General features: G+C 31.7%; 1 protein-coding gene across 1 annotated transcript in view; it reads left to right on the forward strand.

Moving 5' to 3' along the window:
* LOC140435650 (glutamate receptor 1-like) overlaps positions 1-15,315 on the forward strand; it is a 53,230-nt gene that overhangs the window by 20,716 nt on the left and 17,199 nt on the right. Inside the window, exons 3-8 of the mRNA XM_072524375.1 lie at positions 3,357-3,539; positions 4,817-4,910; positions 6,594-6,722; positions 9,676-9,882; positions 9,943-10,045; positions 10,767-10,878. Of these exons, the coding sequence (XP_072380476.1) occupies positions 3,357-3,539; positions 4,817-4,910; positions 6,594-6,722; positions 9,676-9,882; positions 9,943-10,045; positions 10,767-10,878 (828 nt within the window). The remainder of the gene's footprint in view (positions 1-3,356; positions 3,540-4,816; positions 4,911-6,593; positions 6,723-9,675; positions 9,883-9,942; positions 10,046-10,766; positions 10,879-15,315) is intronic.

Consider the following 15,315-nt stretch of genomic DNA (forward strand, 5'->3'; position numbering starts at 1 on the left):
AACCACTTAATTAAAAAGAACATGAAATAATTTAAGTTTTGACTAAGGTTAATGTAAAATGTGGTTAATACTTACTAGTTAATACATGGATGTAGCCACTAAATATGTGGGTAAAAACCCTTTAAAAATTATTAAATAAAATTTGGTTTACATTATGTCTAATTTACAGTTGAGATGTTAAAGTTACCGTTGGATTGGTAACATGGCGACAGTTATTATTATTAAGGAAAGTTGAAACTTTATTGTTATATGATGTTTGATCTAGAATCACTAGACAGTTACCTTTGTCTGCTTTGCTGATGATTAAGTTATTGGAAATCAAATCCAATAACTTAATCATCAGCAAAGCAGACAAATAACAGACAAGTAACTGTCTAGTGATTCTAGATCAAACATCATATAACAATAAAGTTTCAACTTTCCTTAATAATAATAACTTCACTTTACTTGCAACAGACCCCTCTAAAAAGTTCATAAACAAATTAAATGATAACATTAAACTTTTCACAGACTTTTTCTCTGAACATTTTGCACCATACTATAAAATCCCTAAGAGCCAACTCCATTACGTCATCTACCACTAACTACATTATCCAACTATTACAACTTTGTTTAGATCAAGATTTCTTTGTTTTTAACAACAATTACTATAGACAACCTGATGGCTTAGCCATGGGCAGCTGTCTCTCCCCTCTATTAGCTGATGTCTTTATGGATCATTTAGAATCCACACAGATCATGAAAAACCCTGAAATACTACACTGGTTTCGCTATGTTGATGACTGTTTAGTCTTCATTTCAGGTAATTCCAATTCAGCTGAACTTTTACTTTCCAAAATCAACCAAATTCACCCCAATATCAAGTTCACGATGGAACTAGAATCTTCCATGTCAATTAATTTTCTTGATCTAACCATTACCAGATTAAATGACCACTTCGACTTCAGTATCTATAGGAAACCCACACCGACTGACCACGTAATTCCATTTTCATCCAACCATCCCATGTCACATAAATACGCAGCTTTTCATAGTTACATCCATCGCCTAGAAAGCATTCCACTGTCAGATTCAAACTACAAAAAAGAACTAAATATACTCAGACAAATAGCAGTCAACAACGGATATGATCACAACATTATCAACAAACTCATCCACAAAAAACGCCTTAAGACCCTGCGGGAGACTGCGTTCCCCAGAGACCTCAACACCAAACCCAACTATGTTTTACTCCCTTTCTATCATGAAAGTCTTTCTGGAGATATTCGAAATCTCATCCAACGTTCGGTTGAAAACACCCATGTTTCTTTCAAAGTACCCAACAACTTGGGACAACACATTTCTAATTCCAAAGATCCTATCAACTATATGAACCGGAGTGGAGTATATAGACTTAAATGTTCAGATTGCAATGCCACCTACATAGGTAGAACATGCAGATCTCTTTCTTCACGCTCTCTAGAGCACATAAAAAGAGAAAATACTTCCACTTTCTCTCAACATCTTAAAGAACACAACCACACCCTCAATATCCCAGAAGACGTTTCACTTATCCACAATATCTCCCAAAAAAATTTCCTCAAATTAGATTTATATGAAGATCTTGAAATTCTTAAAGAAAAACAAAAAAGCCCAAATTGCGTTAATCGTCATGTTTTATTCAATCGAGATTTTCTCCCTCTCCATCGCCAACTGTTCTCCTAACCAACATCCCCAATTTACTTCTACAATTAAAATCCATATTAATTATTAGTTCACCTAATACTCATCTCCCTTAGTTCACTCTAAAAACCTTTCTTCCAATACATCTTACTTTCCATCTATCCCACTCTTTTCTTTTCAACCCAAACTTCATGTCTTAATCACTATAATCAATACTTTCCATGCTTCTATTTCGACACTTCCAAATTCAGATCAGATTATCCATCATCCACCACCCATTCCATATTATTAAATTCTTATTTTACTTCTCTACACAATTCCCTCAGGGTTTGGCTTCGGTTCTCTGGGGACCTCAGCCTTTCGTAGTCTATCCGTTTATCACAATTTTCTCAAAAACACCTTAATTTTCATTCTCTTTACTCAAATTTAGCAGAGCCACCTACAACAATTTCATTTTAGTATTATAGTTAATATAGACCAATAGTTCATTCAACTTACCAACTTATAACTTAATCTATTATCTTCCTATGTACCTAGTGTTGCTTTATAACAGATAGGGCCTTTTCTCAAGTTATAAGTTAAGTACTTTACGACCAATATATTACAAAACCACTTTCAACCATCAAATTTTGTCCATTTCATACTTGTCAACACACAAAATATAACTACTTCACTCAGTTTGTCAACATCCAATCAGATATTCATATTCATGAACTTGCAACTCAAGAAGTTTTACATTTTTCAGGTACCAAATGTTGTTTTTTCACATACAGGGCCTAATATAATTGAGTTATAAGTTAATTTTTACACGAACTTTATATCATAATAGTTTTATTTCATTCATTGAACAACATCCTCACATATTAAATATATCAATTCCTATACTTTTTCAAGAACCCAACTTTCCACCAGTGTCTAGTTTCCATTTTCCAGGTACCAAATGTTATTAAAACATAAAGAGCCTTATATTAGAATCTTTTCATCACACCACTTGACACTGTATAGTTGGTTGCCTAACTATAATCACATAATTTTCTCACCACAATTTCATTTCACATACATAATTTAAAACAATAACATTGATGGTTGATACTGTTATAATTTTATTTTATTTCAACTTTCACAATTTTAAACAACGTTGGCTTCTGTCTTAAATAGACATATACAGTTACACTGACTGCTCTGTCATAACTTCCGTCATAACCTGCCAAGATTGTCATTTCAATCAGTTGCTTTGACAAAGTCCTCGTAGACATACCGTCTCAGGACTCGTAACTAATGTAGAGTCATATGTCGCCATGTTACCAATCCAACGGTAACTTTAACATCTCAACTGTAAATTAGACATAATGTAAACCAAATTTTATTTAATAATTTTTAAAGGGTTTTTACCCACATATTTAGTGGCTACATCCATGTATTAACTAGTAAGTATTAACCACATTTTACATTAACCTTAGTCAAAACTTAAATTATTTCATGTTCTTTTTAATTAAGTGGTTAAATACTATTTTAGGACACTGATGATGGAATACTTATTCCGAAAACGTTTTGTCAATTCAACATAGCCCAACTGGGTTTTTTATATACCTTTTTATAAAGGATTTTATTCAAAATTTTTTAATATATGGTATACAGCCAAATACAGGAACTTTGTTTCCTTGTGGATTTTTTTTTAATAAATTTTTTTTTAGGAGAAACCGTCAATGATCATAAAGGGTCTGAACTATGTTCAATGATTATTTTCGCTCAGTATATAAATGCTACACCAGAACTTGTTATTAATCCCGAAGATTATTGGGGGTATATCTTCGATAATTGGACCGGTAATGGTTTAGTGGGTAATTTAGGAGACGATAAAGCTGACATAGGCTTCGGTAAGTTATGTTTTATATATATATATATATATATATATATATATATCTATATATATATATATATATATATATATATATATATATATATATATATATATATATATATATATATATATATATATATATATATATATAATTAAGCCGTTTTTGAACAAAAATTTGCAAATAACTCCAAAAGGAAGCATTTTTCGAAAAATTACTAAGAAAGAAGAAGTATTTACTTTAATGAGATACGTCTAAAAAATTTTAGTCGAAGCGATTCCGGAAATTATTTTTTTTTTAAATTAAGTTATTTGTTAATAACAATGGCCCACTTGGAAAAATTAAAAAAAAACATTTAAGCTTGAAAAAATATATAGAATCGGATAAAAAAGGTTTGGTACGGTAGGAATGCAAAAAAAAATTGATCGGTATATTCCGTTTGTAAGTGTCTTTTAGGGGTAAACCGCTCGCCTATTACGTGCCATTCAACGCACGGTGAACGACTCGTATCATTTTTAGAAATGAAAATTTTTTTCGTGCCGAGAATTTAACTCGTGAGATCTGGCTTAAAATGTTAGTATCTATCCGGTGAACTATGGCTGTCCACATAATGTGAAAGTACAAACGATTAGTAATGATGGTAATAAACATAAACGACTGGCGAAACAGACTAGGGAAAGTCAAGCTCAATTGGGGCTGTAATATTCTGATGATGATGATGATGATGATCAAACTAATAAGTTGTTAGTATAAATCTTATATCTATTAATGCAATATAAACGCTTTAACAAATGATATGCTTCCTTGAAAAAATTCAATTATATCTTCCTAGTCATTTAATAAAATGGCCTACACACGTAACGACAAGACCACTCAACTGTCTTGACCGACAACGGTTGGCAGGCACGACGGTTGGTGTATGTGTAGGCTTGTTGACCGACAAAAATAGTTGTAAGCGACGGTCGGGTCGACCGATTTGGTTGTACAACCGCGACATTCCGACAACCGAATTCCCCATTCTCAATCTATCGAGTCGGGATATGACAACTATTTTTGTATGCCAACAAGCCTACACACACACACAAACCGTCGGAACCAATGTTGTCGGGCTCAACATTGTCGGTCACGACAGTTGGGTGGTCTTATTGGGACGTGTGTAGGCCGTTTAAATAGACTATTATAACTTTTCTACAACATACTTCTTATTGTAATAGTATGATCACGATAAGTTCTGTAAATTTTGATGAAATACAAGTTTTTTAATTTTTTTTATTGTTTTTGCCTTTCTATTTTAGCTGCCTTGTACACTTGGGAAGCTGACTATCATTTTTTGGACTTGTCAACACCTTTAATAAGAACAGGTATAACGTGTTTGGTGCCAGCTCCTAAGTAAGTTTATGTTTATTTTAAAAATATATCTTAAATTTATATGTATGTACATAATTAACATAATATAGGTATCATTACATGAAAAGCCCACTCCTGAGTAGAACTTGCTAGTTTATTATAAATCTATCACGTTTAAAATTTCTGACTTTTTCTTTGGTGCTTCTCATGATTGAATCGCTCACGATTGGAAATCGCTGAAACTTCTTCTTTATTTATGTAATACTTTTCCTGTGGTCAGAGTAGTTTGTTTAACTACCGCTTGGGATACTACCGCTACATGAAAATTTAAGCGGAGGTAGGGTAATACTAGGGTAATGCATTGGTAGTTTGTTGGCCAAATCGTGCAGTACATCATCCGGATAGAAAAGTTATTCAGGCATTAAATGTTCTAAACCTTTTCAGATTATAATAATGAAAAGATCTTCTCCAATATAATAAAAGGTAAACTGAGCGTCCGTTAGGCTTTCCAGGTGGGGGTCTAATTGAAGGGGGAACATTATTTAACGTTCTAAAAATAAGTGAGAAATGGGTAATGTCAGTGAAATTTTTATTTCAGAAAGAAGTGTTGAATTCTGTAAATGCTGCCCAAGTCAATGTCGGTGACAATGAACGAAAATCTTTATATTGTTAACTAGAAGACATACTTAGATATAGTCTATCATAGTAGAAAGTCCTAATAGAAGGTGATTTTAATCCACATGTGAGAAAATTAGAGAGAGGATATTAAGCAATGCATGATGAACCCCGTAAAAAGAGGTGGATAAAGTACTTTAATAGTTTGTTAAATGAAAAAATGTGTATACAGAACACATATGTATGAGCAACAGCAATAGTCACCAAAATAATAAATGATGAAGTTGCTCAAGCAGTTCCAAAAATAAAGAAAGATTAAACAGTCGGACTAAACGATATCCCTGAAGAAGTATGGACAGCTTTAGGAGAGACCGGAACACGTTGCTAAGAGGTTTTCATGTTGAAGAAAATCGAATGTCGTCAGTTATTTGTTTAAAACAATTAAAGCGCTTTTAGATCGCAATGGATTCTCTAAAAATTCTTCATTTATAGAAACAGATGGAGACCAATCCGATAAGAGATAAAAGTTTTGGATGAGATATAAATATTGTCTTAATTCCCTTTAATTCGAGAATTTTGTCGAATTTATCAGGTGACACGTCTGATACAAGGAAGAAAAGCTTGAAAATTTTTGAAAAGGGGTAACTATTGCCATTATTCTCTTTGATTGATGCTTTCGTATGATTTAAAGTATTAATATTTAGTCTGAGTTTGAATAGAAATTATATGCCCATGTCTGATCAATATCTATGGATATTTCTATTTATATAATTTTTGCTGTAACCATTTTAAACGAGGACCTGTTTTAAAGAATAATATTATGCGGGTCTACTTGCAACGTAGCAAAGGCCTGTTGACCTAAAAACAAAAGTCAAAAACAATTGGCATTGAGCTAATTAGCAAAACGTTATTTAAAAATATTAAACTCCTTCTCTAACCAACGAAGATTATAAATATCAGCCTAAGATAGTTCATAAATTAAAGGCAGCTATTGTATTGTCATTCTCATTCATTCATTACCTTACACATATATACTATGCTTAATTTTTATTGATGAAATCTGTAACATTTCGATAACTGTCAGTTTTACAAAGCGCACATATTTTGTAGGTTAGCTGCTGGATGGTTAACACCATTATTTTCATACTCTTATCCAATGTGGTGTTCTGTAGCAGCTATATTTATTGTGTCAATAATAGTCCACGCTTTGATGTTTCTTATACAAACTACACCGTATAGGTAAATAAAATATATAATATATTGAGGTAATAATATACACTATTTAGAAAAATTACCATAATACTTAAATACTTTATTATTAAATGAAACTATATCATCGCTGTGAAATCAAACTAGCATAAGTGCAAAAAATCGATTTTTTTCGTCGATTTTTATGTCAATCCACCATGAAATTTGATTTAAAAAATGCGTGAAGAGGCATTGTGCCAGTTAACATAATATTTTGGTCAGAGTTTATACCCCCCTAGTAAGGTAACTCCCATAGAAAGTTTTGGGAGAGAGTTTCTAGCGCCAAATACGGACGGGCCGAAACTTAGGTTCTGAATTTTAGGCGGCAAATTAAAAAAATATGCTCTGAATTTTAGGCGCCAAAATTCAAAAAGTATGCTTTTAATGGAAAGTAAATATAGTCATAAAACAAGAAATAAAAACTTATTCTATCCCAAAAAATATATTCTCTCTGTCGAAAAATACAGAATACACTTACACATTTTTATATATTAATGTATAACATAATATCTGATACAGGGAGAGTATATATTATGGTATAGGACACTATTTATATGATATTTTATGATTATATCTGTTTTCCATTACATTAACAAACCAAAGTCTCAAAAACAACAATATAAAACACAGATATCCGGACACTTGTTTATTTGTATAATTTTCTTTCGTAAAGTATTGGCTACAATTATCCTCATCCTCCTCATTTCTTGAGCCCTTGTTAAGTTGTTGGTGAAGACACTCTAAATATTGTTAGCTTGCTGTCTTTATTGGCTGCAATTCTGTACCAGGTGGACAACTTCATGAAGGGATTTTTCCACCAATCTTCATTTAATCTTCCCATCGTGTTGGAGATCTTCCTTTGGATATAAAAATATAGATACCTCTATATGCATTAGTAATGGTTTGTTGTAAGTGCTATACCTTCTAAAATACTCTGCCTTAAAGTACCATCTGTAGATAATAAAATGTAAACTCTAGCATTTCTGCGATCTTGTTCTTTAGGATCATCCCAAATTAGCATGTAACTCCATGTAACAATTGTTCAGAAGTAGAAGATCCATTAAAATCTAAAATATTGAAATAATATTAAAATTAACAATGTATGACTTTTTTTTATAAAATAAGGTCAATTTTAGGAATGCAATTATAAGAGGTAAGAGTGTTTTTTTATGAAATAAGGCAACTTTTAGGAGTTTAAAATATTCAATTAGGAGTTTTAATGATTTTAAAATATATATAGTATATAAATATAACACTAATGTTGGTTAAGATTTAAAGGTAATTTAAATACAAAAACAAAATGTATAAAATATTGTTTGTATTTACTAACAAAAGTTTGGTATAATTAGGTGCTGTTCTTTCCTGGTGCTTGTAAAAATAAACGCCTATTCCTCAGAATGTTTAATAGCCTGTTGTCCTACTTTAACTTTCACCCATCAACAAAAACATTCTTTTGATTGGGAGTACTATACCAATTTGGTAATGTACCTTCTTTTCTTTTAGCAGTTTTTATTAGATATATAAAAATTGATGTATACTGTTATTATCGTCTTTTTCTAAAATTTTGGAATATGATGATTTATAACGCCATTTGCAACTTGCAAAGGCGTGGATTACAATGTTGTCACTAACGGCACTAACATATTTTTTTTTGGTAAATACACATAATTCTTTAAAAATACGTTGTTGTAAAATTAAGTGGTGATTTAATCCTATATATTCTTATGGTGGATATTATGTTTCTGCTGCGACAGATTTAACGTTTTTGCCAGTCTGACTATCTAAAGGGTAAAAAAATTATATCCTTTCTACACGCCACACAAGCATTTGGATAATTTAGGTTGTACCCATTTTATATTTTTTTATTGAACAATGACAATTATTTATAAACTAAATAACAGTAAAGTGATTTATTATTCATCTTTTAATTGCAATAAATATCTACATTCTATCTAATACAAAAATGAATTTGTCATGTGAATGAACTTTGAAATTTGGTATAAAATATGATTTTATTTTCATATGTTTCTCATTCATAATCAAATGCCAAGATATAAAACGTTTGTCTTTTTACGATATGATTTATATTTTAGTTTCGAATAAGGATTCTCATGTGTAATTTAATACCGTAAACACAGATTGTTTACACACATTTCTTTTCTGGGATAACGTAACTTTTTAACGTAGAATCTTTTAATAATTTTCTCTCCGTTACAAAATAATAAAGTCTTGCTTTGTTTTGAATTTGTTATTTTATTTCTTTGTCCGAGTTCGTTTCCTTACAGGGTAAGTTATTCAAAAAAATGGGCCCAATTTATTTTAATTTTAAAGATTATGCAAACAGATTGTATATGAATTTAGAAATAACCACACCCAACTTCTTACCGACCCGAGCAGAAAGGCCTAGATTTTGTGTGTACTTAATAAATAGCTTGCTTACGTTTCAACGTAATGCTGCTTTAAACTGTAAAGCTTTTTTTAACACGAGACAAAGACTTTTGGTACAGATAATAGGACATTTCGTTCAGGCACTCAAGTAATCCATAAGTTTTAGTTTATTTGAAGGCAATGATGCTTTAATCAGCCATCCTGTTTATAAATATCGTAATTTCAAATTTGGAGCTCTGCTAATCTCTACCGCAAATAAACCAACAACCAACCTATAAATTTTCGGCGGATTTGGATTCGTCACTATATTAGCTGTGTTCTCCTTCATGTAGGTGTATATGGGTGCGTATTAACTTGAACAGAATACTACGAACAAATGGAATGAACATTTTTGTGGATTAGGACTGCTCGCTATATTTGTCGTGTTCTCATCAATATCATTAACACATTCAGCGTGTTCTGTTGGTTTGGAGTATTTTGGTAAAGTGAATATGCACTCATATAATATACATACAAATACACGTATCGATTTTATAGAAATGTTTTTCATTTTTAGACACAAAAATGAGGATCTAAATCAGACAACAAAATACAAAAGCTCAGTGTTTGTCATTTTTAAGTTGTTTTTGATGCAGATCGTCCAAAAATCTGAAATTCCACCAGGCAAACACGGAATCATTTTTATGGCAATGATGTTCATATTCAGCTTTTTCTTGACCTGCACTTACTGCAGTGGGTTGTCTACAGTCATGACTGTGCCTATGTATGTTTTTGATATCATTTTGTAAACGATTTTAATAAACACTAATGCACACTTTTTTAGATACGAAAATTCTGTAAGTACTATAGACGACTTTGTAAACAGTAGCTTAATCTGGGTTGGAACCCACACTGGTTGGATTGATTCTATACTTCAGGCGGATGACGTATGTAGATTACTGAAATATTATAATAGTGTTTCTTTATACCTCTACTGTAGGATTACTACAAGCTAGTATTTCTTAGGTCTACTTCTTAGGTCTTTTTCTTAGGTCTTAGGTCTACGGTAACAGGGCTACGCTTTAAGTGCCTATCATTACCCTTCGTTTTATCTAAGGTAATCATTTTAATCGGCCGTAAGTCGACCTCGGCCTTTAGATATTTTAAAAATATCTACATAGTTTCTCTTTGGCTAAATATCTAACTCGGCACACTCAGACACTACCATTTAACATATCCGACAGATTACTGCCTTTTTACTTTTTAAGCATTAAATTCAAAATAAAATATCCTTTAAAACAATTTGTTTTCAAACCTTGCTTTCCCACATACTTTATTTCGTCTTTATTATTATTTTATTTTTTCATTATTGCTTTCATGAGAGATCTTTGCTTAAGATTATTGCTTGAGATCTTTCATTATTTTACTTTCGTTGATTATGTAATAATTCTGTAAAGCCCACTTATAAATCCTGGACCAAAGTGTTATTTATAGTACGATAATACTGGATTTTTATTTTTTCGGTACTTACTGATTTTTCACAATCATATGTAGGTAATTAATTGCTTAAAACAAAGGTCAACAATATTACCATAAAAATGTAAACCAATATTATCACAAAACACGTGCAGCAAGTTGATATAGTACTAAATTTTTTGTTAATTTTAGGAAATTTACAAAATAATTGTTGACAGATTTTTACCAATACCAAATGAGGACACAATTCGGGCTTATTCAAAGATGGGTGATAAAGCTTTCGCCCTTGAACGTCTGCCACGAGGTAACTATAATTCATTTTGTTAAACAAATATATTTTAGTGCAGGGATCTGCAACCAGCGGCCTGTGGGCAATTATTAAAAATACAATAAATAAGGTTTTATTTCATTGTTTTGTGTCCGCGGATGCCGGATATTCAGTTCAAGCGATCACAGTCTAAGCTAAACTGTTAGACGCGATATCGTCGCTATTTCGTTTGAGAATAAGCGCGATGTAGTTAAAGTTCACGCGCGATGTTGCACGGATGATCATAATAGCTAATTTACTATTTTTATTGGGAGTAAGCTCCAATTTACTTTAAAATAAGTTTAATCCGACATTTCGATTTTCACTTTGAAAATCGTTTTCATTATACCAAATTTTGAAGAATTAAAAATTTCCGAAGTAAATTCGAAACGTCGAATAAACATACTCTAACCCTCCTTCTCACGGGTGGGGTCTATCAGTACAACTATAAATGAAATTGCTTAATTTTTTTAATTTTTTTTTGTATTTTTTTCCTAGACTTGGTGTACCTTTTAATAGCACTGAATAGTACATTTTAACATAATTTGGTGAAATTGTATGAATCCCTTCAATCGCTACCTGCAAAAGTATCCTGACAGACCCCACCCGTGGGTGGGCGTTTCTTGTTTTGTACTGTGGCTTGGTTAATATTGCAGCTATAAATGCATTTATTATATACTGAGATCCAATAATACGAATGCAGAATTTCGGTTTTCTCGTCGATTGTTTCTTTAGGAAGTCTTTAGGAATTGCGTTACTCCAGAAAAATATGAAAATACGAGCCATAAATATGCGTATATAGAGAACATCACAGTTACTTGCTGCACAATTTTCTGAAATTGAGCAAATGATGAGGGATGACCCAGCCCCACGAAAACAGGGATGTATAAGTATTATATAAAAAGAAAAACTAGGTATTTCTGCCAATTGTACAAAAACTGGTTATGAATGGAACATATAAAAGCATTTTGTGCTGATCATGTAGAAAGAAAATTTACATAATTTAACCCCCTCTATTTTCTGTTTCTAATTTTAATTTTGGATGTATCCTTTTTACTTGTATTACTGTAAGTATATAGAATAATAATATTGTCTTCTTTTATATTTTTCTTTTGTATTTTGCCGTTCATGATTTTTTTAATAAACTCTTGTAAAAAAATAATGGTGTTAGTTATTTCGCAGTAAACTATAAAAATATGTATTGATAGACGTATTATATGTACATTTAGGTAGTACAACGTTACATCAGTAAGTTTCCTTAAAAATATTGAAAAAAAATTTTTTTTTTTTAATAAGGAGAATATTGTTTTAAATTTGGTCCTGATAGACCCCACCCGTGTATTTGTGTCACAAGAAAGTCACCCGTGGAATGGAGGGTTAAAGTAAAATTGTAGCTTAAGATGCCACAAGAAAATAGCATCAAAATAACAAAATATCAGTTGCACTCGCGTTGCACACCTTATCCCAGTCACCACCCCTGCGTTTCCTTACTTCTACTCGCTGACTTTGTTGTCGATAGTCGTGTAAGAAACAGATATAGGTATAGTTTGTTTCACGAAAAATGGTTGAGTGCTTAATGGTTACCTGAGTTGATCCTATTGTGTATACAAGAGTCTCTCAATAAACTACCGAAGTACACAGGGTCGCACTTCAGAAAATTTGTTATTTAATATATTTCATTATGTAATATAATCGTGTAATATACGATTATAAAAATTTATTAAATTATTTCATATGGTATTTTCAGGTTATTCAAATGAATATACTTGATAATTGAACAATTTTTAACATGAAGAAAGTAGTTTTTTTGTTCTACGTGAATAATTGTAGTATATGAATCTAAATTCAGAAAGGTACTTTCCTTCACACTTTTTACAGGCTTAGGACTGTCAGCAAAAAACTGGCGTGTTTAAAAGTTTTTGCTCTTCCTAATCGGATATCGTTAAAAATGTACAGTAATAATAGTTCTATTTACAGTATATACATACAAACGAATACATAATGTACAAAAAATAGATGAATTGAAAAAAAAAATATAGAAAAATATATACTTAATATTTACAAAAAAAAATACCCAAAATAACCAAAATATATTTATGAATTCCTAAACCTAATTCTGTTTCGCTGTCGCTATCCTCTTCAAGATTAATAACAGTTGGTTTAATTATGTGATTCAAAGTAACATATGAATTTTCTAGGTTCATTACATGGCTACTGAATTTTTCCAACTTTCTGGGGAGATATCATCAACACATTTCCTTATTTATTCGACTTATTCGAATTACACTACCACTTAAAGTCGGAGAAACATTTTGTGACCTAACATTTGACTTTAGTTGGTGCCACATATGCTCTATGGGATTAAATAAACAATAGTAGGGCGGAAGCCGTAACACTGTGTGTCCCGTGTCCTCGGCCAATGCGTCACAAACATATACTTTTTTAATAGAAAATTATTTTTTTCATTATTTTTTTTATTAAAATATTAACACTTCTAACAGTTCATTTTTTAAATAACTTTCTTCAAAATATACATCGTTTTCTAACAGGTAGTTTTGAATTTCAATTTTCGTGTTATTTGCACTTGGAGACTTATGTAATTGACGACTGTGGTAACTTGCATTGTCCATTACTCTCACACTATTTTGAGGAAGGTTAGCTATAAGACAATTCTTAAACCATTGCTCAATAAGCTCTGCCGTTGTATCCTCATGGTAGTCCACGCAGAAGTCTTTAATGTTCTTTGCAGAAAGCCATAAGGCATTTGGGACCCAACCATTTTCTGATCCTGCATGTAAAATTGTTATTCTTTTCCCTTTGTTTGATGGAGCTTTTGTTTGACACCTGTTGGAAGAATCGGACCATCCTTTGGATGGTGTTTCATGAGTGTCAAACCACGTCTCGTCCAGATAAATTATTGGTCGATCTTCTCTACGGTACTTTCTTATGGAAGTTATATATTCAGTACGCCACTTTTGCTCCATAAGCAAGCCATAGAATCCATAAGCACTTGCCTTTTGTCAATTGTACGATATCTGAAGCCCATTTTAGACAAAATCCTCCAAAGACGAATGCGGCTACAGTTTATTAGTGTATCATCATTAGTAAGCCGTTGTTTTAAAGCATCTAATGTAGGTATCCGTTGTCTTCGTACATTGTGTAAATTTTTTGTCTTATTAAGTCCTTATCACTTTCGTCAATACATTTGGTAGAACCGGCATCCTTACGCGTCCTTCTTGACTTAATGGGATTTGATGTAATTCTTTTCACTGTGGTTAGAGGTATTTTTGGTAAATCAGATATTTTACTGGCAGCAGTATTAGCAGTAAGTCCTCTTGTAAGTAAAGAACTATATATTGTTTTTACGATTTCTCTAGCGTCAGCAGATAAATGCTTTTTCTTTGCTGGAACATTGGAAGAAGCACCATCAATGTTTTTCCACGGACTCCACATAATGCTGTTTTATAGGTATAAATAGGTATAACACTGGTAACACTTGTAACACTTTCAACTAAATGAAACAAAATGTATATTTAAAAATTTCTCATCGGTTTTATATACTTTTACAAATTATACAGAATAGAGGGAACCTGTATAATTATTCCAGGAAATACTTAACGATCAACAAATTTATTGTGGTCATTAAAAGATTAACCATTAATAGTGAAACTCACTGTTAAAATGTTTACAACTTTATGAAATAAAATGTATTCTAATCGTTTTTATAATTTTATACGATTTTTTAATCGTTTTTATATTACCAGGAATTTATTATATAAACAAGATAACGACACTCCACAGTAGCTTCAATTTTACCTGAATACTTACCTGCTCAACTAATGTTGACTAAGCTGGGGTACTTGCGGTTGGGTTTTATTGCAATCATTAAGCACTCAACCATTTTTCGTGAAATAAACTATACTTGAATTGCCAGCGTTTCCTTTGATCTTTCCGACTACTTTGATGCGGTGTGAGATACGTTTTAAAATTTAATTGTTTTACGCTTTGAATGTGAATTTATTGCTATTTATTTATAGGTTGTTTTTATCCTTCTCAGAATAAGATTATAGGTAAATTATGTGAAGCCCGGAATAGTATTCGAAGTTGTCGTAATTTTTGTTTCAGAACAACAAGCTAAACATAGATTCAAAAAAAAAGGAAGATTGTAGAAGGAAATAGAGTTTTTAATGAAGCCTGGACATATTTGAATTTTTTTGTCGAGTTGGAAAAGTAGTGAAAAAGTGGAAGGTAATGGAAAACGAATATAACGTGGATTGTGTTCTGGGGTCAAGGTAGATATTGTAGACAACAATAAATCAAGCATTCGTGCTAACTTACAGAACTGTCCATTCAATGAAGTGAATTGTGAAATATTCTGTCTTAGCAATCATCAAAGAAGTATGTCCAGAGATCAAAAAAAATTTGGAAGTCTTA

The sequence above is a fragment of the Diabrotica undecimpunctata genome, chromosome 1 (assembly GCF_040954645.1).
Source record: "Diabrotica undecimpunctata isolate CICGRU chromosome 1, icDiaUnde3, whole genome shotgun sequence".
Taxonomy (NCBI): domain Eukaryota; kingdom Metazoa; phylum Arthropoda; class Insecta; order Coleoptera; family Chrysomelidae; genus Diabrotica; species Diabrotica undecimpunctata.